The sequence below is a fragment of the Fulmarus glacialis genome, unplaced genomic scaffold (assembly GCF_000690835.1).
Source record: "Fulmarus glacialis isolate BGI_N327 unplaced genomic scaffold, ASM69083v1 scaffold42609, whole genome shotgun sequence".
Lineage (NCBI taxonomy): Eukaryota > Metazoa > Chordata > Aves > Procellariiformes > Procellariidae > Fulmarus > Fulmarus glacialis.
In genome coordinates, this window is record NW_009233362.1 from 22,566 (window position 1) to 48,705 (window position 26,140).

The 26,140-nt window shown below is 34.7% G+C and overlaps 1 protein-coding gene across 1 annotated transcript in view; it reads left to right on the plus strand.

Annotated features, from left to right (window-relative positions):
* The window catches only part of LOC104082249 (rapamycin-insensitive companion of mTOR), a gene marked incomplete at its 3' end in the record, with an annotated part of 38,015 nt that extends 12,803 nt beyond the window's left edge, over positions 1 to 25,212 (plus strand). Inside the window, exons 3-20 of the mRNA XM_009585300.1 lie at positions 930 to 1,061; positions 2,081 to 2,144; positions 6,493 to 6,619; positions 7,596 to 7,765; positions 8,015 to 8,082; positions 9,047 to 9,114; positions 11,570 to 11,652; positions 12,324 to 12,411; positions 13,387 to 13,477; positions 13,610 to 13,676; positions 13,785 to 13,865; positions 15,095 to 15,195; positions 17,617 to 17,779; positions 18,191 to 18,292; positions 20,752 to 20,798; positions 23,083 to 23,218; positions 23,796 to 23,995; positions 25,086 to 25,212. Of these exons, the coding sequence (XP_009583595.1) occupies positions 930 to 1,061; positions 2,081 to 2,144; positions 6,493 to 6,619; positions 7,596 to 7,765; positions 8,015 to 8,082; positions 9,047 to 9,114; positions 11,570 to 11,652; positions 12,324 to 12,411; positions 13,387 to 13,477; positions 13,610 to 13,676; positions 13,785 to 13,865; positions 15,095 to 15,195; positions 17,617 to 17,779; positions 18,191 to 18,292; positions 20,752 to 20,798; positions 23,083 to 23,218; positions 23,796 to 23,995; positions 25,086 to 25,212 (1,915 nt within the window). The remainder of the gene's footprint in view (positions 1 to 929; positions 1,062 to 2,080; positions 2,145 to 6,492; positions 6,620 to 7,595; positions 7,766 to 8,014; positions 8,083 to 9,046; positions 9,115 to 11,569; positions 11,653 to 12,323; positions 12,412 to 13,386; positions 13,478 to 13,609; positions 13,677 to 13,784; positions 13,866 to 15,094; positions 15,196 to 17,616; positions 17,780 to 18,190; positions 18,293 to 20,751; positions 20,799 to 23,082; positions 23,219 to 23,795; positions 23,996 to 25,085) is intronic.
* Positions 25,213 to 26,140: the final 928 nt, after the last annotated feature.

The following is a 26,140-nucleotide window of genomic DNA, read 5'->3' on the forward strand; positions in this document are numbered from 1 at the left end:
GATCCTAGAATAAGAAAAGAAAAAAAAAAAAGCCATTTTTATAGGTAGAAATTCAGTCTCACTGGCTGAAGTATTTACATTCTTAGATGTCCACTGCAAAAGTCCTACTAAAATGCGTCACTGGGAGGTTAGGGTTTTTTCCTCCACTGCGTAGTCAGGGAAAAGGCCCTTTTGAGGGCCTTCAGAAGGACAGTGTGTCACTTAATACATTCAAACTCCATCTCTGGAGGCCTTCAGTATCTTGTTTCTTTTTACCTAGATAGTGAATTTGGGAAATTACATTATGATAACAGTTAATGTTTAGGAAAGCTCACCTAGGTGCGAGCAAAATGCTTTCAAAATCTGTCTAAAGAGAAATACGTTTTGGTGATACGTTAAAATGAAATCTGTAGAAATCTGTACGGTGTGGGGCTGCTTAAGTTATGACTGTTATATTTCATGTAAACATAACGTGGTGCCATAACATCTTTAGGGAGTGGTGTGTATAATTACCTAAGGTGCAAATTTGTCTCTATTAGGTGTCAAGACATTGTTTTCAGGACTCATGCTTATGGGTTGGCAGTCTAGCAGAGGAGGAAATGTTCTCAGTTAATTTTCTCGGGCTAATATTGTGCTCAGCTGTTTTGTCAAATAACAAGTCGTATACAGGTCTTGTTCATGTATCATTTCATGGATGTACAAGTTATTCTTTTGGGGGGGGGAATTGATTTGTGGCTTTTTTAATATATTGTCTACATCTGGTGGCAGATTGAAGGTTTGCCTTCTAGGCTGTGCAGGTGAATATCTCAAAGACAGGAAATTAAGGCAAAACACTTCTTTTCAAAAATCAGGCTTTCTATTTTAAATGAGTAGGGCATAGCTGCATGTCGGATGGTGAAGTCTACTTGCTGCTAAATAATTGTTTGTCCCCCTTGTTTTCTTCATTGTAGCCTGAGGTTAGCTTTACTAAATGAAGCTAAAGAGGTGCGAGCAGCAGGATTGCGAGCCCTCCGCTATCTCATTCGAGACTCCAGTATTCTCCAGAAGGTGCTAAAGTTGAAAGTGGATTACTTGATAGCCAGGTAATTTTTCTCTTCCTTCTTTTTGTAAACTGTACAATTGCAAATCGCTTGCTTTTTCATGGATAAGGCAGGTGAGAAAAGGTGTTTTCATATCCTCTTACATTCTTGATATGTAGTTTTATAAAAGCCATTTTTCATAAATATGAATAACGTCCTTTAAAAAGGAAGAAGAATACATCATACCAGATAATCCAAATAAATGCTGTCTAATATATGATATATTATGAGTAATCTAAAAAATTTCTGTTTTTCAGTCATAAATGCTATTAATCATAAATTAATCTGTGGTGTTATTAGAAGGTTGAAACATCAGTAATTGTCATGTCTTAAGTTGTTTTATGGGAGGAGTTCTGATTCTTTGTATTATCATAGTGCTTCAGAGCCTCTAGTACAAAGCCAGGGCTAAAAAGTAGTTCATACCCAAGAATTTGTAATCTAAGTATAACCCATGACACAATAGAAGAATACCAAAGGGCAAACTAATAATGACATAATAAGATCAGCATGTAAATATTAGCATTTCTAGTGCTTCCTTTGTTAAAATCTTGTTGGATTTAATATACTGATGTAGATGTGTGTATTTCTCTTTATAAATATACACACATAGGCAGTTTTAGTGTGCTGTTTAATTTTGTTGGAGCAAAAGGACTTCTGTGATCTGAGAACACACACAAAACATGTAGATGTGAAACATTTCAAATACTTTGTTTAATCATATTTGAAATGACAAATGCAGCTAGCTCAGAAAATACTTGTTGAAGATGTTATGCCTTGCCATTGTATATTTAAGAACATTCTAGTGATTTATTATAATGAAGATAACTGAAAAAAATATAAACCGAAGCTAATTGACCAATCATAATGAGTATGCTTGCTGAAAGGCAGAATTTTTAAACAATCAGTCATAAAATTCTTTTTCTTCTGTTTATTCAATTGCATAAATACTAACACAAGATGTTAACAATTAAGATGAAAGTTAGTGGTGTTATAAATAAAATGTGTTTTTTAACTTATTTTAGGTGCATTGACATACAGCAGAGTAATGAAGTAGAAAGAACACAAGCACTTCGATTAGTCAGAAAGGTAAAATCTAACTATATCTGGTCTTAGCAGCTGTGCCAGTCAGTTCTGCTGACTCCTGGTTTTCTCCATCAGCAGTTTTTTTTTTTTCACATAGTCTCTAATACCTTACCTTACTTTATCATGTGAGAAGAAATCATAGCTTATAATTCAAAAGGGAGGAGGAAGGATAGTGATGAGACTTGTTTTGATTTTAATCTTTTACCACTGAGAATCTCAAGTGGGCTAGAAAAATCATGCTAATTTTCCTTTGATAGAGATAGTACTGGACAAGATTTGGGAAAAACTTATCAAATGATAAATGCAAGAGTAAAGAGCCATATTATTAAGTTTCATCTAATGATTTGACTTTATTGTATAGTGTGTTTAAGTATCTGTGAATCAAGGGTGGGAGATTTTCTGTCATTTGAGAAATTAGGCAAATTGCCATCGCTGGAATAGTCAGTTGAAGGAATGCTTCTAGCCTTGTTCGTTTATCCATAGAGGTTGATGCTATCCGTAGTTCTTTTCTCAAATACACGATAAGACATAGTTAGTCTGTGTTAGTTACTGTACTGCGTATCCATGGATATGAGATGTTTGAAGCTGTGGTAGCTGCATTTTCAAGTTCACCCTAGAGAAACTGGCATGTACAGCTACTGAAGGTATTTTTTTCAGGCAACATAGTATTCTGCCTTTGTACTGGACTTTACTGTTCTTTATTGTGTTCATATTCTTCTACTTCTACTAAGCATCCTAGGAAAAACTACCAAAGACTCAAGTAGATTTTGAAGTAGTTGGAAGAATCGTTCCCCAGGAGCACTGTGTGTTTTTAATCTGTTTTGTGTGTATATGTATTTTTTTAATACATATTTAGGTTGAGTATATGAAAGTTTGATATGCAATTTCTTTTCTTATAGCAAGCTCACTTTGTGTCTTACAGAAGAGGTAAAATGCTTGATTAACAATTGTGCCAAAAAAAGAGTTTTAAAGCTTAAACACCAACACCACCCCCAAGCCCAAACAAACAAAAACACAACCATAAAGGAATGGATCCTTGAGGAGGTTGCAGTTTATAAAAGTTCTTTTCTAATCTGCTTTAAAAAAAGAGCTTCAATGTAGAGCCAGAATAACTTAAATCAGAAGATGGAATGGAAACACATTTATAATGAATTGGTTTTATTTCGGTCAGAAATTTGTCCTCGTTATTCCTGCGATTTTTTGAGCATTTCCTAGTTGAGCGAAGACTTCTGTCTTGCTTGAAAGAAACAAGAGGAAGCAAGAGAAATAAATCCATTAGTTTGATTAAAAAAAAAGATCCTGAAAGGTAAGTATTAAAAAAATCATACAGCTGACCACCAGTGCTTTATTTTCCTCTATCATTGTACAGGGATGCTGTGCATGGGATGTACATGCGTGGAATGTACATGCTGTACAGGGATGCTGATGGTTCTTTGAAGCTGAGAACTACCTTGATGAAAGATGTTTCCTAACGTCTTTTGCTACCTAGAACATCCTTGTTTCTCAAAACACTGTCAGACAAACAAAAAGCCACCCAACCTGGCTACCAGTAAAGTTACGACCTTTTTCATGTCCTGTCTGGGCTGCCGCGGTTAAGCATGCACTGGCATAAAGCAGTCAGTACTTGAGAAACTCTCTCTCACAAGGAATACTGTGACACACATCCTGAATGGCACATTCTCTATTTTCACACTATCTCTTTGTTACCTTACTCTTGCCCTTTTCCCATCTCTCTTAATCTCCATCAATATCTCAGACTCAGTGGTTTGATACTAGGATTCCTAAAAGATTATATAAAGTCTAGAAAAGGAGAATGAATGGCAAATAAAACAACCGGAGTTAATTCATTTGTGCAGGAGATAATTTACTGTGAGCCATGGAAGAGCTGAACTGGGTTCCACCAGCATCACAGAACTGTTGTTTCCCGTTTCAAAGTCTGGATGCAATTCTTTACTCATCTTTGATATGAAAAATACCTATGTAAGAATAGCATTGATATAAAACTTTAAAACATTCTCTTGCTTTCTTCTCTTCCTTTCCATAGAGTAGAAGAACAAAAGATAAAATACTAATCCTTTTTTAAGAATTTATAAAAGGCACTTAATGATAAACTTGTTTAAAAAAATGTGCAGGTTAAAGTAGTATAGGAAGAGAAAAAAAAAAAAAACTTTAAACTTTTAAAAATTGGTTTCTGGTTCTTTTGAAGGCTTTGAGTGCTCACTGTCTCTTTTGACTGTAATCACCTCTACATTTCCTAGTAAGAGCTTTGCAATTTAGCAGTGTCTTCAGCCATGGGAAGGGTGGCATAAAGTTGCTTCATAAAGTGTTTTTCTATCTAATAGAAGTCAATAAGACCATTTTTTTATAATTTAATAGGCAGGATGTTTTATTTTCAAAGCAGAAGTCAGGGTTAGATACAATATGAACCCTCTTTCTTCCTCTTTTTCAGTGGAATCTTTAAAGACCAAATTCATAGTCTTTGTTACATATTTCATCATAGCTGCTTGCAAGTAGCCTTGCATTACCTGTTCTTGGTCTTTAGAACTGCATTTCAATACCTAGAGAAGAATGAAAGCAAATGGCAAAAGTTTGCATTTATTCTACTAAGGTACTTGGAATCGAATATTAAAAGAAATAAATCTTTCCTCCTCATGTCTTAAAACCAAAGAAAACAATGAAGCAGAACAGCCTTAAGAGGCTGCTTGTGTCCTCACACTAAGTACATGCCAATATCAGTAGGAAAAAAGGTTATAATTTTGTAGAGTGGATTGGTACACCCATTCTGTTGCTAATGCTTGTTACTTCATGCCATTGTAAAAGTGAAAGACTGCGTAGGTGGGGAAGAGTTTGTTTTTTCTTTAGACTTCTATCTTAAAGCTTCCTGTTTTGTGGGTGACAACATGATGACAAGAAGTTTCTCAAAAACACGTCTTAAAAATAAACTTGTTGAAGTGTTCCAATATATTTGTCATATTGGTTGATCTCTTCTCATTTTAACATCCTCTGCAAAGGGGGCAACACAATTAATACCCTTCGTCTGAACAAATACCTACAAGACGTCTAAGGGAGCTGTAAAATGAGTATAGGACAAAAAAATTTTGGAAAAATAATGAAGATAAGCCTGCTTTGGTTGGAAACAAAAGGGATATTAAACAAAACTGTGGAAAACTGGCCTTAAGTTTTTAGGTGTTTGATGGATATTAGGGTTTTTTTTTTTACATGGCACTTTTATTTATTAGTAGAAAAAAATGTTACATGGTTGAGTGGGCTATAACACATTACGTTGTTCCCTTTTTAAGCAGTCGGATAGACAAAAAACCTACTTCCTCCTTAGTAATACATCTGTTTAGTGACGTTCATGTTCCATAGTATAGAGAATATGTATATTTAATTTTCACAAACTATGAAAAAATGTGAACAAACAGCTACTCAGCCTTTGTAGTCAAAGCCTCATTTGGGGGAGGGCGAGGAATGGTGGTATTGGTTGCTTGGTTTGGAGGAGGGTTTTTTGCCTTTAATGTGTGCCCAGGGTCTTGCTCCTTAATCTGGTGTATATTCTGCTTGTCCTAAACTAGCAGCTGAGGATTTCCATGGTGCAGGACCTTTTCAGTAGCGTAAATGAGCATTAGCTATTAAAATCTGTTCTTCTGTCTCAAATTTTTTTTTTTAATTGAAGAATGACTTGATCAATGGACGCAGGTCTTGTTTTCATATGTGCTTTTCAGTTTAACATATTTAAAGTGTGTGTGTGTGTTTTGTGCCATAGCTACATAACTTATGATGAAGTTGAATTACGCTCCAGTTCTAGGAAGATCAGGTACTATGCAAGAGGATATAGGGGTGTTACTGAAGTTGCCTTCCAAATACTACAGCAGCTTCTTCTATTGACTGTCCTTTTTTGTAGTCTGCAGGAATCTAAGGATCTCTCTACAAAAGAGGAGATTTTAGTCTTGGCTAATTAAACAGTTGAATAGATACTGAAGAATCTGCTGTAGTATGAATGAATCTTCTAAAAGAGTTCATAATCTATTCTGTGTCATTGGATACCATTCTTTGTCGATAAAGAAATTCTTGCAATAAAATATGAAAAAGGCAGCAGTCATCTTTTTAACCCTTTCCTATTATGATAATATAAAAATAAAAAAGTGAAGCCGGAGATGTAAAGTAAATTGACAAACGAAGTATTTCAAGAACAAAAGAAATAGTTTTGAGGATTCAACAGATACAACCAAGTAATATATGGAGGGGTCTGTCTGGTTGTATCTAGGAAATGGAATGCTGGTGAATCTGTGAGTATATTTAGAGAAATATTACGAAGAAACCAGAGGGCTTTTTCTTTCGTTTTTGGCAGATGATCACTGTGAATGCTTCATTGTTCCCCAGTTCTATTACTAATTCTTTGATAGCAGTTGGAAACGATGGTCTTCAGGAAAGAGACAGAATGGTTCGAGCATGTATAGCCATTATCTGTGAACTAGGTAAGATAACTGAAAGCTAATTAAGAAAAATTTTGACATGGTTGTCATCAGTTTTCTAACAGATTCTCTTCTGTGAGTTCCTATTAAATAGATTGTATTCAAATAATTAAGGTTATTTGTTTAATAATGAATTAGATGTTGAATGTTCTTAATGTCAGTTTCATGGATTTTACTCATTAGTTTGATATAAACCAAAATAACATTAACTTAAAATCAGAATCTCTTAAGTGAAGTACCTGAAGATTTCAGGTGCTCTTCTTACCTTTAAGACTTGCCAATTTTTGATTTACCTTAAGAACGTTTCCCTGCTACAGTTGATGTTTCTAAAACTAATGGATTGGAAGTAGGGCGAATTCCATACATGAGATGCTGAGAAACGTACAAGAGTTCAGAGAACTACAAAACATCTTCCTTTAAAAATTTTTACAGTGGGTACTGTGGTTAGCTGACTTCTGGAAGTCAGTATTTGTGTCCACATAAAGGCTGTCTGGACAGTGGTTTATACTAACTCCCTATACTTGTATGTGGGTGCTGATTTTTAAAGTTTTTTCAAAATCAATCAATGAGAAATAACTTCAGCAATGTTTTCAAGTTAAAAACGTCTGTTTTAGAGAAATAAACAATCTGTTATTCTTTTATATTCTAGTATAAATATTTTATCCGGGTCAGTCCAGTGAAGCACAAAACCTTTTTGCGGGGAAATCCAGAAACTACTGTATGGAAGCTGGTTGGAAATAAGTTGGGAAATTGCTGCACAATTGTGGCTGACCAGTATTTTTGTTCATGATAAATTAATCCAAAATCTCAATTCATTGCTAATGTCAGCTAGTTCCATTAAAAGCTTTACATGTGCCTCAGCAATGTTCAGGAAGAAAAAGATATATGTACTAAAGAGATTACAAGTTTGTCATACTGGAAGCCGTGAAATGTTTTCTTTCCTATCACTGGCCAAAGGGATGTGTTTTTCTTTATTTAGCACTTCAGAATCCTGAGGTGGTGGCTCTTCGGGGTGGTTTAAGTACCATCTTGAAAAACGTGATTGATTGTCAGCTAAGCCGAATAAATGAAGCTCTGATAACTACAGTTTTGCACCTCATTAATCATCCAAAGACCCGACAGTATGTGCGAGCAGATGTAGAGTTAGAGGTGGGTTCATTTTTACTTGTTTAGTGACAGAAATTAAACATTGTTTTACTAATGAAAATGTTTAATTTTCATCTCAGATTTCACCCTCTGTGTTAGTGCAAAATGTTTAAAATACAACATTATAGGCTAGGAGCATAATGATTTATAAAGCAGGAATAACATGACAGATTGGAGTGGGACTGAGGAAAGGGCAAGACCCATTTAACTGTATTCTCATGTGAAAGTAATGCATGTCTTTCTTTTGTTTAGCGAATTTTAGCTCCTTACACAGATTTTCACTACAGGCATAATCCAGACACAGCAGAAGGACAACTCAAGTAAGTGTTAGTGCTGCTACTTTTGCTACCAGTTGTGTTCATGGTATTGGAATTAAACTATTTTTTTTCCAAAATGAAAATAAAAGCAATGACCTAATACTAAACTACTTGAAGAATACAGTAGGTTAGAATGTAACTTCCTAAAATACTGTAAAGCACTTAAGATTTAAAAGGGCTTATTTAGGCTGGAGAAGAGAAGGTTGGGGGACACCCTCCCCAGAATAGCAGCCTTTCTAATACCTATGAAGACATTACCAAGAAGATGTAGCCAGGGCCCTTCATGGTGGGAAAGGTGGGAGGACAAGAAGCAACAGAGAGAAATTGAAACAAGAGAGGTTCCAACTTGATATAAAGGCGGGGGAGGGGAGGGGGGGCGGATTTTCTGTGAGGCCAGTCAAGTGTTGGAACAGGCTGTCAGAGAGGTCCTGCAGCGTTCATCCTTGAGAATTTCTAAGACCCAACTGGATAAAGCCTTGAGTATAACCTGGTCTGGTCTCATAGCTGGCAACTTCTTTGTGCAGGAGTTTGGACTAGAGACCTCCTGAGATTGCTTCCAACTTGAATTATTCAGGTTTTTTTAATTATAAAATGGCACTAGATGCTTAGGTCTGGGTAATTGAATAAGGTCCAAATCTTTAGGTCCCTGCTGTAGACTCACTCTCAGTGGAGGCACAGAGTGATTCATCTGACCACATATAGGTGTTTACTTTGTGGTGTTCTCCTCTTACCATGGAAACTCCCCTGAAAAAGGAAAAGTAATAATAACTTTAAAATTCTTATCTTTGTGTGTGTATACACATTGCATAAATACATATACACACATATGTGCATATGTAAAAGATTTCTGTTACTCTGGATTTTGTCCCCCATCTAAAATCTCAGTTAACTACTTTTTACTTACTATGTTAGTAACACTGTTTTACAGTAACTAACTGTATTGTGACATTTGTTGTTTTAATGACAGGGAGGACAGAGAAGCACGGTTTCTAGCTAGTAAAATGGGAATAGTGGCAGCATTTCGATCATGGGCAGGTAAGATTTTTTTTGTTTGTTTGAAGCTGGGTGATTGAAAGAGGAATTTTACTTTCTAGTATAAGAGAGTGATTTGTTTAAACACAGAATCTGTCTCATTTGACATGTCTAATTTCCATCAATACCTTCCTACAATGCTAAGATGTGTTCTGATATTGTAAAATTGGAGGACGCATACTGACAAGACGCAGCTTTTTCCAACATCCCCCCTCCCCCCGTATACAATACCTTATAAGTTGTACCTTGGTGGAACTTCTTGACCTTTGATGGGTGAGAGGATGTTGAAAATAACATAATATCATAAGAATTTGCTTTTGAGGTGGTTCTGCCACTGTAAATAAGAAGTCTTTTTGTCTATGTGAAGAGATACCAATCGAATAGTTTCATTAGCACCTGCTTTTACCAAGTATCATAGCTGAAGAGAAATTGCAGATGGACATAGTTTGGAACATTTATAAATCGAAAAAGCAGGTTTTTGCGTTTTTCTAAATGCTTTCTCTGCAATATTACAATATCTAATATGAAGATACAGGGATTGCTCATTCTTTTAGTCAAGACCGTGTCTTTCAAATAAACTAAATCAGTCGATATGACCATTTACCAAAATTTTGGGTAGGATTTTCACAAGTTATGCTTAGGAAAGATTCAGACTGTGTAAAAAGCCTTTTTCATTGTAAGACTATTGACTTTATTTTTTTAATGTTCTGAAAATGATCAGGAAGCTTCATCTAATATGCAGTTATCCTTCAAAAGTTTCTCACGTGTTCTTACTTGTTTGGGGAGGAAGTTTGGGAAGTTTGTCACAACTTTGAAACTTCTAGGAAGCAGTTTCTGATAGGAATGTTGCTGCATCTTCCCTTACTCAGACACTTAGAACTAACAGCATATGCCTGAAGGTTCAAGTGGCTGAAGAAACAATTGTCTTGGAATATGTTACTTGTCATGGCACTTTCACTGTTACATGTTCATCCTTTTTTATATTACTTGTTATGTTGGAGACTAACATCTTAAATGTTTTTAGTACAAAAATGTCGTTACACTGTCAGTCTTCCCAAAGAACATGGAGCTAAACCAGGCTTGAGGGTGTTTTTGGTTTTTGTTTCAGCTTTTTGAGTGGGTTTTTTGCCTGTCTGTACTATCTGCTGTGTTCTACTGTTCTGCTCTCCGTATTTTCCAGACTGGGTTATTCTTCAGAGCTGATGGTTACTGTGTCCTTTATCCTCATGTGCGATCATGCCCTTAGAGATAAAACGGGGGCATGCACACAAATCTATTCCTTCATTGCAGTTGGGATGTGGCCACTATATGCTCTTGGAAGAGGCCTCTGAGGTGCACTGTGGAACATATTTAAATGACCTTAGTGTGTCTGTGGCCACATGTTGCATGTCAGAAGTTTTTGTGACATGAAAGTTTTGAAACTGGGGACTTTCTTCAAGTTCATATAAGGCACATGTTATTAAAGTTAAATTTGTATTAGTGAAAATGAATAGATGAGTAGGTGATATTTTTCATCTTCTAGTAATTTTTCAAGAATGATGGTTTGGGTTTATTTAGGATACGTAAGACAAAAAGGTGTGCAAACCTGGGTTCTTTATGTTCATTTAAAGTTGCATTTTGGAGAAACTTGTTTATTTTCTGGATAGCATGTTTCTGTAAGTTTTAATTTATTCTGTGAAGTATGAAAAGAAATGGTCAAGGAAATGAGCAAGGTTATTGTCTTTGCAGCCACATTTTTAATGAAGAGACTGTACATAAATTAAGGCTGGAAATCAATGTAAGCTTTAGGTGGTAGTCTGTAACATTTAGAAACAATTTGAAGATCTTCCCTATTAATATTGAAATATTAAAACTAATTGAGTAAAAATACAGTGTAAAAGGACCAAATTACAAGAGAGGCTCTGAGATTTTATGCGAAGTTAGATCTACTGTGTTGAAACTTCTGGAGATGAGCACTGGTCATTTGGGAAAAGATGGTTTAAAACAGTGCATAGAGAATGTTACTCAAAGTATGTTTAAACTTGCTGTTTAAAATTCACCTGAGATTAAAAAGAACTGAATAATTTGTTAGGTTAAGATACAGCTTTTGGTGGAGAAACTTCTCACAGTTCTGCCAAGATGATGCACATCTTTCAGGTTTAAAATTCCTTCTTTATTGGCAATTTTGTCTTTTCTTTCTGCCATTTCTTCCATGTAAATGTTGTTTTTGCAGATAATTGAAAATACTGTTCACAGTAGAAAGCGCAAAAGTACCTATAGTTTTTAATGAGGAAACGAAGTTTTGTGACTATTGATATTATTGATTGTAAACGAGATGACATTATAAGGGTGAAAATGTTTATGAGCAGTAATTTTTGCCTACTGTGCTTGTACTTAAACTGGAAATCAAATTTAACAATGTGTCTAATGCTTTTTTTGTTTGGTGAGGGACTATTGTTATGTATTTAATGTTTTCTAGGTATTATCAGCCTGTGCAAACCTGGAAATTCTGGCATTCAGTCTCTTATTGGCGTACTCTGTATACCAAATATGGAAATACGGGTAGGTGGTAAATATTTAGTACGGATGTAGGAATAATATTGGGTGTTTTAATTAACATATTCTTAACGTTTTAACAAGTTAGTGGTTTAAACACAGACTGCAGTTATGAGACCACTACCCTCGAGTTTATTTGATCCCCAAGTTCAAGTCTATAATTCCATTATAAAATCCCTGTGAGAATGGAAGCACACCCTGTATGTCTGAGAGGAAGTAGTGGAGGAGAGTAAAGTACCTAAATTAATCTTTACTCTGGTCACAAGTCAAAGCAGGTTCACAGTAGCTGCAGTTACAAGTTTAAAGTATAATAATCAGAGTTGAATCTGAGATAAATAAAAATGTTTGTTCGCAATTACCTGTTAAACCAAGAAGTTGATGGTGGCAGCAGGAACTATTCTAAAAATCTGTAATCTGAGTAGCCTGGGCTTCTGTAGAATTCATAGTGGTGATAAGGCACAGTTCTAAAGCAAACAAGACCTTTCCCTTCTTCTCTTCTCCAGATTATTTCAGTTTATGAAAATAAGCATGTTATCAAAAAAAAGAAACACTGAAACAAATACACCAATTTTAGCACTCTATAGAAATCTCAACTTCAATATTAATAGTGAACAAAAGGACAAGTTTTGTAAATTATAAAATTCCTTTTGTGGTTTTTTTGGGTTTTTTTTTGGTAGCGAGGTCTGCTTGAAGTTCTCTATGATATATTTCGCCTTCCTCTCCCTGTTATCGCAGAAGAGTTTATTGAGGCACTTCTCAGTGTAGGTAAGTATTTAGAACCAGTTCACATAAGAATTCTGTCTATTAAGCTCTTCTACAAATTTCATTGTCATCTCTATATTGTAAATTATGTCAATACTAGCTGTTTCATCAGTGAATTCATTGGGTGCCCTGAAGTCTTGTTTAAAATTCTTTATCAACTGTTAAGTGGTGTAAGTTTGATAAAAGATCAGCAGTGGAGCATAATGGAGTATTTACACAAAAGACTGTAAACACATTACTACAAATTAGACTTCTTTGAAGTGTTACAAGCATTAGTAATGTAGAAGTGTTAGTGAATGTTACAGAAAAGTTGTTAAACAGAGTCTTTGCTATATATTGTGTATCTGCTAGCTATCTCCACTGCACTTTAGCAGACTTTTACTTTTCCTAGGGCAAGTGTATGCTTTTTCAAATCTTATATTTAGCAGAGTTAGTCTTTTATCTTTAGAATTACTCCTTTGTAAACCCAAGAGTATCCTCTGCTTTGTCTCACAGTGCGAAAGTACGAGCCCAAAAGGAGCAAGTTTCAGCCTTTAATGTTTGCAATTCTCTTCTCCGAACTCTGGTTATAAATGTTTTGTCATGCAGTTGATTATAAAAGCTTAATCCTTGTTCCACATTTTTCAGTAAATAAATCATTTTTTGTTGCAAACTTGCTACTTTGCAACATACGGATGTACATTTTAAAGTTTTAGGTGGTGTCATATTTTCTGTTAAACAAGTTTAATGTGTTTATGAATTGGAAATATTATTTTGGTTGATACTTAGATACAATCTTTGTCCTTTGAAGTTAGCCTTGCTTTGTTCAGGAGTGTGGATAAGGTGACTTGTTAGAGATCCATTCTGACAAAATTTTCTGTAATTTGAAACCTGGAATAACATTTGTTGGCAAGAACTATTATTTACCTATTGACAACGATTAAAATAACACTGAAATCCAATGTTATAGTTACCATTGTCCATTTTTTCTTGTTCTAGACCCGAGCAGGTTTCAGGACTGCTGGAGACTTTCTGATGGCTTTGTAGCTGCTGAAGCTAAAACTATATTACCCCATCGAGCCAGGTCAAGGTGAGCATTTAATGAACTTAATCTAAACCCTTGTTTTTGTTTTGTCGTGGTGTTTACAAAATATTTGTTGTTTTCTTGCAGACACAATAAGAGATGAACCTTCTAATCTGTTTCCATACTTCTTCTCCTTAGGCCTGATCTCATGGATAATTATTTGGCTTTAGTGCTTTCAGCTTTTATTACCAATGGACTTCTAGAGGTAACTAATGACTTTAAGTTTGAATAGATGCTTGCTACTTTTTTCCTATAAACATTAAAATAAGATGTTATACATTAAATGTTATAATAATTTTTTAACTTTTTGAAGGGTCTGGTTGAAGTGATCACAAGTAGTGATGACCATGTATCTGTTAGAGCAACTATCCTTTTAGGAGAACTTTTGCACATGGTAAGTAAAACTTTTTGCTGAGAATAAGTAGTACTAGTAGCTAGTTGTAAATAGATATTTCCTATTATAGCTTTGAATTTGTATTACGAACTTAGAACATCTACTTCTCATCAGAATAATGGGTTAATTTACATTTCATCTTTTAGCCCTTCATATATTAAAAACAGTATGAATCAGTAGGAAAGCCATTTGGAAAATATCGGAAGTGCTAGGGGTTGTGCTCCAAGGATAATCCTGCGGTCTCAAACTCTCACAAATACACTTCCTTGCCTCAGTAGCCACTTGTATTTTTAAACTGGAGTCCTATAAACTCACACATTGGTTACTGTGTTTTGGAAAAGGACCGTTGCTGATTTTTGCTTTTCTTAGAATGATGGTCGCCCTCTGGCAGTGTTTTTAGCTTTCTGCCTCACAGGCTAGGCAGATAAAACTTTTTTCATGTTCAGCTTGATGTGGTTGGGGCACTTGATATTTTTCATTCAGGCAACTCCAACTTGGTGGAGTCTTCTTTCAGCACTGCTGTGGGTAGCCCCTGCTACAGAGAACCTGAAGGGACCTTGCTTCGTTCTGCTTCCCTCTACCTAACATACCTTTTACAGTAGCTTCTTTCCCTTAACCTGAACTATTTTGGTATAGAGATGACAATATTGTTTTCATACACACTCCAGTGCTACCTTTCAGCCTCCCGAGGAACTGTTAGTTGAATGTGAAGTGATATGATTTACCTTTCTTGCAAAACAGTTCTTCTATTTTTCACATGCTCTCTTGATGACAAGAATAGCATATGCAGCAGAGCACTTTTTGATCAGTTTTCTTGAGTGTTTTTTTAATCTTTTTTTCCAAATAAGCTACTTTATAAGAGGTGATATTTCTGATTTTAGATTTTTTTGATACTTCTATACACGACATAAGGATCTCTGATGCTTTGCATGGTTTTGCATCTTACCACTTAAACACCAATGCAAACAATACAGGTTAGAAGGCTCTGAAATCTGAAATTGTCTTAAGTTACTTTCAATTGTATTTCAGATTGATTAGTTAGATCAAATATTCAAAATGGTATGTGTAATTATTGCTCTGATGTTACACAAAAGGCAGTTTTGTTGTCATGCATTTGTGAAAGTCTTGTGAAAAGTGGTAGATTCTTCAAATGTTGATCCTAAAGAGATGGCTGAAAATGTTGTAATAAGTTATTCTAACTGTTGTTCTGTGTTGTTTTTTTTTTTTAGGCAAACACAATTCTTCCGCATTCTCACAGCCATCACCTGCACTGCTTACCAACGCTAATGAATATGGCAGCATCTTTTGACATAATGAAAGAGAAAAGACTGTAAGAATTCTAAGTTACACTTAAAACCAAAAATGTTTACATCTCCTTTTCCCCCTATAGTTGAGTGAAAACCTACATTACAAGTTTTCTGGTGGCTGAAACCAATACTGTCTTTGTTTAAAAGCAAACAAACGCATGCATATAAAAATACTCTGTCACACTTACTAGGGAGAAGGTTTCCAGTGCATCATTCCAAAAGTGTTTATAGTAACAATTTAGAAATTTGGAAAGAAAGTTTTGATAGTAGATTTCAGAACACTTTTGCATAGATTGCAAGATTTTTACACAGAAGTGAATGCTTAGGCACTGTTTGACCAAGCAACATCCGAGACATGTTCTGTGTGTTTGACCTCTCCATTGTTTCATGCTTCTTTTTTGACATTTTGATACAATTAAGCTTTCAAAAATAAAAAAGCCTGTACCAATTCTTTTCTTCTGTTGTTGTTTTCTATAGCTAATTAAATAGTAATGGACCAAATCAGTGAGTCATTATTAGTGTGAGCAAGAGCAAAAAATGTAATATTGGCATGGAGCGGTTTTTTTTAACCTTTTTATTTCCTCAGAAGAAAATGGTGACTGTAACAATAGTAATGATGTTAAAACTTTCTGGTGCTTTTGTTCGAAGTTTGCACTGATAATTTTTTCAGTTCCTTTCAGTTCCGTTTAAATATAAGAATGCATGAACAGAAATTCTAAATTTAGTGCAGCATTCTGCAGTGGCATGTAGTTAAGCAGTATTGGAGAACTGTTTGGCAGTCATGGTGAAAATCAAACGAGGTATATTTAGGCATCTGACTGGAAGAAAAAGTTTATAGAAGCTTTTTATTCCTCTTTGAACTAGAAATACCTGAATTTTCAGATTTTAAAAATCTATGGGCTTTTTTATTTTGTTTTACTTATTTTTTAGAATTTTTCTGTACATCTATTAATCTTGCAATTTAACTTCTGAAGTGTTCTGTTATAAAATACTACCTCCTGTGTACTTCACACAATTTAAACCTCCTGAGGAAAGAAGTCAAATAATTTGATAGATTCATGTGTCTTTAAAATGTGTTTCTGCCACTCAGTGTCCTTACTTGCATTTCTTTGTAGAATACCATTTAAATTGAGTGTGTTGGGTTTTTTCTAATAGTAAATTATAGGAAATGTTTTTATTAATTACTCTTGCCATTCCTGATCTGCCTTGTAAGATCAGTATTCTGATAAATATATCATAACTTTCTATTTTGTCTTTTGTTGTGTTGTCAGTGATAAATTACAGAATCTTTCCGAACTGTGAAATGATACATGCTGCTTGTAGAGTGCTTCCAAGAAACGTAGTGCTCTTCTTTTTAGTTTTGAAGATTTCTTACATGTCAGTAGAAGATTTTGATAGGTGAAAACACAGTTATTTTTCAAAAAAAGCATATCTGAAACTCCGTCACAGTATATTTCACTCGGTCAAAGCTGTGGGATGAGAGGAAGGATGAAGAGCAGAAGGGATACATTTGTGGATTACCTGCAATTTTTTCACTTTTTGGCATTTGTGGACATACCTGATAGAGTAGTAAGGATTCCCGGTTTTGTTGGAAGAAAGTGATTTTGTAGAAGTAGTATTTTTTTATTTGGGGATTTTGGTTTTGGTCAACACTCTGCGTTGTTTCATACTCTGAAAAACTGTAAGCCCTGTTATGGATTAAATGTACGTAATTTAGATAAGTGACCAAATTCAAAGGTATTTGTTTGAAGATACTATAAAATAAAAACACTCCTACCCTATGAGAATTTTTGTTTATGGGGAAGAAAGGTGGACTTACCTCCTCATTTTTAGACTTCCTTGTTTTATTTGCTCAGCTACCACTATTTTGTAATTAGTAATTAACTATTTCTGCCTTTGTCAACTGTCATTGCTATTACTTCCTATCTTTTCCTGGAAAACTTCATATATGCTGTTGCTGAACTGTTTAGATACAAAGAGCAGGAAACATAGTACTGATACTCCTGCCACCCTCTGGGGGAAAAAAAAGAGAATTTGCAAGAAATATTCTGTTAGTCAAAGTTGAAGCTAGCCCTATCAACTTCACTGCAGAACGTTGATCTACTGTGACATGTCACAATACTTTATAAACTTTAAACTTTACAATATCTTCTGTGAACTATGATAGACACCAATAATTGTAGAGTAGAAGAAAAGGTATCAATAAGGCTTATTCTTCAGTGCTAGAAATTCTGAAAGATAATTTTCTGTATAATTTCAGGACAAGACTGAGGCCTGTGGATGTATGAACACTTGTATCAAGAAAATTATTTTTTTTTATTTGCTTCAGAATTGTTAGTCAGCTCTTTCTTGAGCTATGTTTATTTACTCAAGATATAGCAGTGGTGCTCTTTAATTGGATAACAGTTGCCAAATACTGATTATAGTATTTTTTTTTCTATTAGACGAGCAAGTGCTGCACTAAACTGCTTAAAACGTTTTCACGAGATGAAGAAAAGAGGACCTAAACCGTACAGCCTCCATTTAGATCATATTATTCAGAAAGCAATTTCAACGCACCAAAAAAGGGATCAGTACCGTGTGCAGAAAGACATCTTTATTTTAAAGGTATTACCATTATTGATTTTTCAAAACTGAATTTGACTTTATATTTTGGAAACTTAGATACTGCCTCCCAAGCTTCACTCTCTTATCTAATTCAGAGCCATTTATGTGATTTCTTTATGGGGTTTTTTTCATCTAATTTGTCTTGTAGGTACTTGTGGATACTATATTGCATTTCTAGAAATTGAGGAGTGAAATTACAATAATTTTTAATACTTTTTAGAACCAATTGTGATCTCTTACTATTAGGTTCTTAATGCAGTACTGTCACCATGCAATTTACTTTCAAATGCAAATTACTGTGGAGCATAGCCTTTTTAATGATTGTTACATGAACATGAAGTATATCATGTGATAAGACTGAAAAAAATGATGCAAGGAAACCTACTGTAGTTTTTCATGTCTGTATTCCAGGATACAGAAGAAGCACTTGTAATGAATCTTCGAGACAGCCAAGTTCTCAATCATAAAGAGAACCTTGACTGGAATTGGAATCTAATAGGGACCATACTGAAGGTGAGCTTAAAAAGAGTGTGATATTGCCTGGAAAAAAGTCTCCATTTCACGTGTGAGTTTTGACTTTCTAATATTAATTCCGTATGACATCCCATAATCTTTTATTTCAAAAAATTAGGATCTCATGGGTTTAATCAGTGCTGATATAGTCTCTTTGTATACAACCCTTAGCTGTAGTGTATTTTTGCATGTACTTTAAGTTCACAAATTTCTTAATAAGCATGTATTAGATTTTCTATAACTTTATTTGTATAGAAGTAGACTTTACAGGATTAGCTATAATGACTTTAAAGCTGCTAATACTTTAGACTTCAGTCCAAACTACATGGGGATACTGCCTCGTTCGGTTTCATAGCAGATTTTTTTAATATAACATGAGCTGAAGGTTAAGGCTGGAGGTGGGTTATAGATCAAACTTCAGATGCTTAGACTGAGCCACATATGAAAACTTCAGTAGTATGCAGTCTCATTGTATGTTGAACTCATTGTATGTTTTGAACTAATACATATACTCCCATAGCATCAAGTTCATTACAAAATTAATTTGTTTTTACAAAATAAAGGAAATAGCTCTGACAGGGAGGGCATTATCTTAAATATATTTAATGCACAACCTTTAAGAGACTGCCTCTTTTTTAAGCAGAAAACTTACTTGAGTAAGAAAAATTTCGAAGTACTCGGTATAGTCTTCAAACCAAAACAGATCCTGTGATTCTGTGCATCAAAGCCATCCTTCTGTTGTTACTCCCAAGTAACATTTTCTTACTGTCTTCTTTACTGTGTTGTTATGTAGATGGTGAAAGTACAAAAAAGGATTAATGGTGACAATCATAATCAAGATTATATTTTTAAAAAAAAGAAATTAAATATTTCTGTGCATTTTTTCAGGGACTGGTAAACTTGAGAGAGCAAGAATCCGTCTGGTATAAAGACCTGAATAAGTATATGACAGTAGCATTGCTCTACCAAATTTCACTGTTTTACTGGCTTTTTACCGCAATTACTAGATTTACTGGATTAGTAAATATGATATGATTATTAATCATAGATATTTTTACCTTTGATTCAGTGTTAAAGCTATTATCAAGAAACTGTTTTTCAGAATCTCACTGTTAATTAGTCTGTGTAGTACTTCGACAATGGAAGTTTTATATAGTTGACCACTAAGGGGTTGGGGTTTTTTTACCTGTAATTTAGGTCAAACTGTCAGTTTTCCTGCTATCTCAGACCTCCCCAGCAGTATATTTTCTAGTGTCCTGTAAAGCAGTTGCTAATGTCTCAAAATCAGGGACTTCTGTCTTTCAGAATGAGAAGTTTGTGTGTTTTCTGGTTTAATTCTAACCACTTCCATTCCTGTTAAACTGCACAACACCAGCATAAACTAAGATAATGTTATCAGAGTGGTCCATCTTTAGCCCACGAATGAGCAGGATCCAGATTCCAGTGTTTGGACTTTGCTATTTCGTGCGGCTACTCGCCTCCCTCTTGTCACTGTCGCAGCCTTATGGCTGTGGAGCATCAGCTTTCTAACCATCTCACTACTTGCATCTGATGTGGTCCCTTAGTGCCTCTTTTACTTCTCAGCTTGCTGTCTAAGCTGCTAAAAGAGCAGCAAAAGTGGAAAAGTGGCAGTGGTCAGGATGGAGGAATTGCGACGACGTCGTTGACAGTAGAGCTTTATACTGTATCTGGCACTGTTACTAGTATAGTCAGTTTTACTAATCATTAACGGGTGCACTATATGTCTTAATACTAGTATACCAATTGGAAACTTAGAACTGTATCACTTAGGTAGGAAAGAAGACTGTTTGATGCACTTTTTTCCATCCCTTCCAAGAAGATACTTACTAATAGCATCAAAAATAAATCTGAAACCATAGAGACAACAGATGGTTGTACAAACAGAGGAAAATGTAATAGGAAGAACGGATAGATCCGGAAGAGAGTATTATGACTTCATCTGATCCTTCATAAAACATCTTATGAAGTATCAACAGAGGAGTTTAAATACCATTTTAATAAGCAGTATTTAAGTGAGCTATTACAGAATAATGATTATTTTTAAAACAATCTGATTAATAGTGAAAACAACAACAAAAAAAATTAATTCCCTATTATGCATATGGAACTTTTGTTATTTGCAGAGAAGAAACTGAGCAAAATAGTTTATTTTTCATTAGATTTTCATAGTTTGCTGTTTTCATTAGAATTGTGGCCTTGTACACATAGCATGCAACCAACATTCACTGTCCTTCTCTAGAAAAAAATCGAACAGTTCTTGGAGCAGGAAGTGTGGGCTTTTCAATAAAATAAGGGGTTTTTTATAGGTAACATTAGATGCAAAAAAACTTACACTTCTAATTATTAGGTAAATATAACTATAATAAGAATGAGTAAATTTTAGTGACTAAGGACTGATGTACAACTTTCATATAATGCTATATTTGCTGTTTTTCTAGTGGCCAAATGTAAATCTAAGGAACTATAAAGATGAACAATTGCACAGGTATGTGAAAATTATGTAGACTTCTTTTGAAGAAAGAAATTTGGAAAAACTGTTTTTTAATATTGCAATAAACTATTCCTTGGATTGTTCTAAAACTTAATCTATAGATAAGCAGCAAAAATGAAAATTTAAATAATTAGGTTGCAATATTTGCTTTAAATAAACAGGTCTTTAAACTTTAGTGGTTTCTTTTTTATGCACAGATGCTTTATATATGTATTCCCTTAACAAGAATCATACCAGCTTTGCAAACACCCTATTTCATTTTCAACCTTAAAGTATTACCTCTTTGATGTTTTATACATTAGTGTTTGATTTTAGCACTTGACAAATTTTGACAGAATAGGTCTACAGTTATACAGTTATGTAGTTGTAGCTTTCATCAAAAACCAAGAGGAAGTTATTTCTAGTTGCTATTAATGGCAAGGGAAACGTGTGTGATTTGGTGGGGGGGAGGTGGGGGGGGAACACACACAGTACAGCACTACAGTTCTGGTTCCCTTCATGTCTGTTGGCATTAAGACACTTTTATTACTTTTGTGCAGTGTGGTAATAGTTACTAATTAGTTCCTGGATGTCCCTTTTAACATCCATTTCAGAAATTGATTTGATTAAATTATTTTGAAGAGTAGTTCTGTATTTGTAGGCATGGAAAGCTACTTCTACATGAATTTGAGGGAAAACTTGAGGCTAAAACATATGCTGAAAGGCTCACGCTGCTCCATTTTAAATTTTTACTAAAGTGTTATCAGGCTACTTTTATATAGTGTTCCCTACCACTTAAGTGGTAATCCCATTGTAGTCATAGCCATAATTTAATTTTGCATTTGTATTTTTTCTGTTTTTTTCTTCCCTAAACGTCAATTGCCAATCTGTACTTTGTGGTAAAGGATTATTTTCCAAATCTGGTGGTTTATAACATTCCTTCTCTAAAGCAATGTCTGCAGTCCCACCCAAACCCACCCCTCTACCCACCTATGTGGGGCAGCGTTCCTGTTCTCTGGTTTTGGGCTGCACTCAAGCATTATTCAGTGCCTAAATAATTTAATTCCAAATAATTGAGAAAATCTAGGATTGAATTAGCGTAAAACTTCTACTGTTCGTTAATCCTTTCTGCAGGATTGTGGGTTAGATGCTTTAATGCCTTTAAAATGTTGTTGCTTTTTTTTATTATAAGTGATTAAGACCCAAATCTCTCTCTAGTTTCACTGCTGATAATAAAAAAAATTTCAGCCACTTTGTTTTTGAAGTGTAAAGTACATTTATTTGTCCTTCCGTAAGTCTATTTTTTTTTTTACTGTTAGTGTTCTTGTGATGATCTTATGGCTAAGTGAAATGCCAGATATTTTTGATATAGATTCCTTCATTTCATAGAGATACAGTTAATGCAATGTGTGTATACACATGTATATATTATAATATATATATTTATTGCTAATAACCCAGAATAAAATACATTTAATTTGATAAAATTTAAAGAAGCCCTCAGATTTCCTTAATAACTGGTCCTGTGTTTGGAGTTGGGGATAGTGGCTTACTCGCACTTTTTTAACTAAAGGTGCAGTGCTGTAATTAAGTTTTCTTAATGCTTGCCATATCTACCCAGACAGAACAATTTGTGTTATTTTAAAGCACAAATGTGTGTTTATTTTTTTAGTAAGAATTGGCGAGGGGAAGCTCTTTGCTGAGTATTTATTCCTGCAGTGCAAAACTCAAGCTATATTGCTCACCATGATTTCAAAAAGTCTGAGTGAGAGTCTGCATTTGCAATCACTGTGTTACGCTTCAGAATTGCTTAAGTGAGGTGAACAAAAATACTGTTGCTGAGTAAATATGACCTTTTCCTGGCAGAACACAAAAATGTATTTTTCACAGTAGCGTTAACTATTATAGCTGAAGAAACTCATGTCACAAATTCTTTTTTAGCTCTTTGTAAGTCTAGATAGTATAGTCTTTGAAACTCACTACAGGATAAATTACAGCAGAATAAATTATAAGCATGAGAATGAGGAGGAAGCTATAGCTTCTAAGAGCATAGAGATTTTGAGTTCCTTTGCTTATTTGAAGTCATGACATAGAAAACTCTTTATAACACACAGTACAGCTGCATCTCTGAAATTGTGTCTGTTTAGACTCACTACTGCTACCTGCTGCTCTTTCAATAACTTTTGAAAATTTATAAACTAATGTAGTGATAACATATCTTTTCTACCAGCATCAGTTTGTACTGTGAGACTGTCCTTGTCATACTGAAAAACAGCAAATTCGTTTTTACTTTCCATAGGTTTGTAAGGAGATTGCTATATTTTTACAAGCCTAGCAGTAAGCTGTATGCGAGCCTGGATCTGGACTATGCCAAGGCGAAGCAGCTCACTGTGGTGGGCTGTCAGTTTACTGAATTTCTTCTTGAATCAGAAGAGGTAAGAAAGTTTCAGCTACAACACTGGAGGTAGAATGAGTAGCGCTGCTGTATGCCACTTAGAGGAAAAACCTTAATTATAGTAAAGACTTCTGTAGACTTCGGGTGTTAAATCTAAAATGATCAGTGTAATTAAGAAATATAAATTAAAAACCTGAATTATCCAGATGAGACACTGAGGAAGATGACTGTGTTAAGTACAAGTTTTATTAAATATAGCTTTATTAAATGCAGCATAGGGTTTGGAGTTTTTTAATTTTTGCTATGTGTATCCTTCCTTTCTTTACCTCCTTTCTTCTTGTGTGCCAAAGACTTTTATGCCTCAGGCCAGAGGAAAATGTCATTGAACAATCCTTTTCCTGGAAAGAAAGAATTGGTCCTAAGATGTCTCCAAGCTAAACTCCTTTTATTTGCCTTGAACCTTTTTCTTTCATCTGAATTGTGTTTGCCAGCCATCATTTCTATTTTGTATGTGTTTTGTGTTTGTACATTTTAAGAAATTTAAGATGGTGGATTTCTGTAAAGAAGAGAGACCCTGTTCTGTTACTAGTAAATGCTATTACTCTTGGTTTTGTTAGGATGGACAAGGTTACCTGGAGGAATTGGTTAAGGATATTGTACATTGGCTCAACTCTTCGTCAGGAATGAAACCTGAACGTAGTCTTCAAAATAATGGGTTACTAAATACCCTTAGCCAGCACTACTTCCTGTTTTTTGGTACTCTCTCTTGTCACCCTCATGGAGTGAAAATGCTTGAAAAATGTAACGTGTTTCAGTGGTGAGTGTTTTTATTCTGCTTGAATTGTGCTTATGGGTATAATAGTTTGAAAATTGTAAACTGTGCATGAGGACCACCCACTGTAAAGCTGAAAACTTTAAAGTTCTTTTGATTTACTTACAGCTAAAGATACCCAGTTGTGGGGGTTTTAGGTGTTTTTTTTAAGAAGGGGTCTCTTAGTCTGAACAGATACGGGTGATTGTGTCGCAAAATAGCTTACTTTTTCCTGTCCACACCTATCTGATAGAAAACAGTATCAGTTAGGATGATACTGTACTGAAAAGACGGGGCGGGGGGGAGGGCGGGAAGAAAAAAACAAAACTGAAACAAACAAAACCCCCCCACAAAAAACAAACCAAACCAAAAAAACCCCACCACATAAACCACCAAAACCTGACAGGTATCATGCTGTTTGTGAAATGTGATGATGCATGTTGTACCTAAACTTCAGTCCAATATATTGGAGTGAAGCTGTGAAGTTCAAAATTTTGTTCAGGTACAAATAAACTTACCTTCCTTTGGGAGTAAATTGGCTAGTGGCTAATACCAGTTTATTTTAAATACAGTAGACTTCAAGCGAAAATTCAGGTGTTTTGATGTCCTCTGTTTTTTTAAATTAAGTTGTTTTAATTGATTATTAGAATGCAAGTTTTTTATTGGCTTCAGTAAACTTGGTTTACAATAAAATCTAGACAGTTAATAGGACTAACCTTATGGCAAGCTTTATACACAGAATGTTTTACAATGAGGAATTGTTCACAGAGCTTCATGAACATTAATTTTTGTACTTATAATCACTAATTAAACTATGCTGACAAAGTTATTACAGAGAAATTATAAAAAATGTTGGTTTGGGGTTTTTTCCCTTGCAGTTTAGTGCATTATTTGGTCCCCATGTGACTCTAACACTGTAACAATTTAAAGTTACTCCATTTCATATGAGAACTTTGTATTCTGCGTTTATAGAAATGAAAGTCTAATTCAAACTACTTAAGTTTAAATTAATGTTTGAATAAATAAATGGGTTTGAGAGGGTTCAAGTACTAATTTTTATTTTCTTCTCCCTCCCCTTCCCCCCGTCCCTCACCAGTCTTCTTAATCTTTGTTCTTTGAAGAACCAGGATCACTTGTTAAAATTGACTGTTTCTAGTTTGGATTACAGCAGAGATGGGTTAGCAAGAGTCATCCTTTCTAAAATCTTGACAGCAGCTACTGATGTAAGTTCAATTCGACTTAGTTCCATTGTTATTTGCCACTAGACATTTATTTTGTTATTCAAAGTGTATGACTTTTATTTTTTTTATTTTTATTTTTAATATCCAGAAAGTTTTTAATTTTTGTATTCAGAGAAATGAAACTCCTACTCATGTAGTTTTAAATTTGCTGTGAACTTCACATCGTGTATTGTGCTCAAGAAATTACGGCATTCAAATAGAGGTTTCTCTCATGTATGAAGGGGGTTAAAGTCTTTAAATACATAAACCAAGTGTAACGTTATTGTCTAGGTGAGTAAATCAGTGGTGAAGGCATTGTTTTCATAAACAGAAATGTGTATTTCTAGCAGTAATAAAGAGGTTAACCTTCCAGTGGTGGGTACTGTTTTGATAATGATTGAGGTTGCTGTGGTGGAACTGAGTAGAAGCTATAGCTCCTGGAAGGAGGGGGAGGTTCAGAAATAGGCATTGGGATTTGTACTTCTGCATCAAAGAAGGTGAGTGGACATAAAACACAGACTTATGTGGACTTGGGAAAGGAAACTCTTGAACTTTTAAGAAAAGAAAATCAATCAGGTGTAACACAGTAGCCAAGAAAGCATTGATATCAGGGAAATGAAAATTAGTAAGTTGAAATCTAACTAGGAACGAACTCTCATTACTTCAAGGAGAGCTGTTCCTCTGTCACCTGGACAAGGCAGAATATATTCTAGAGTGGATTACAAGAGGGAATAAGGTAGATACTAGCTTTAAATGTCTCATTGTATTTTGGAGAGGAGAGGGAAATAAAGACATTGAGGATATTTCTCTGAGACTATCAAAGATACGATGATTTTTAGGAGTAAAGACTGGAGTCTGAAAGTAGTAAAGATAGTTGGGGTTGAAGGAATGATTCATTGAAAGAAAAGGGTGAAGCTCCCTACTGAATAAT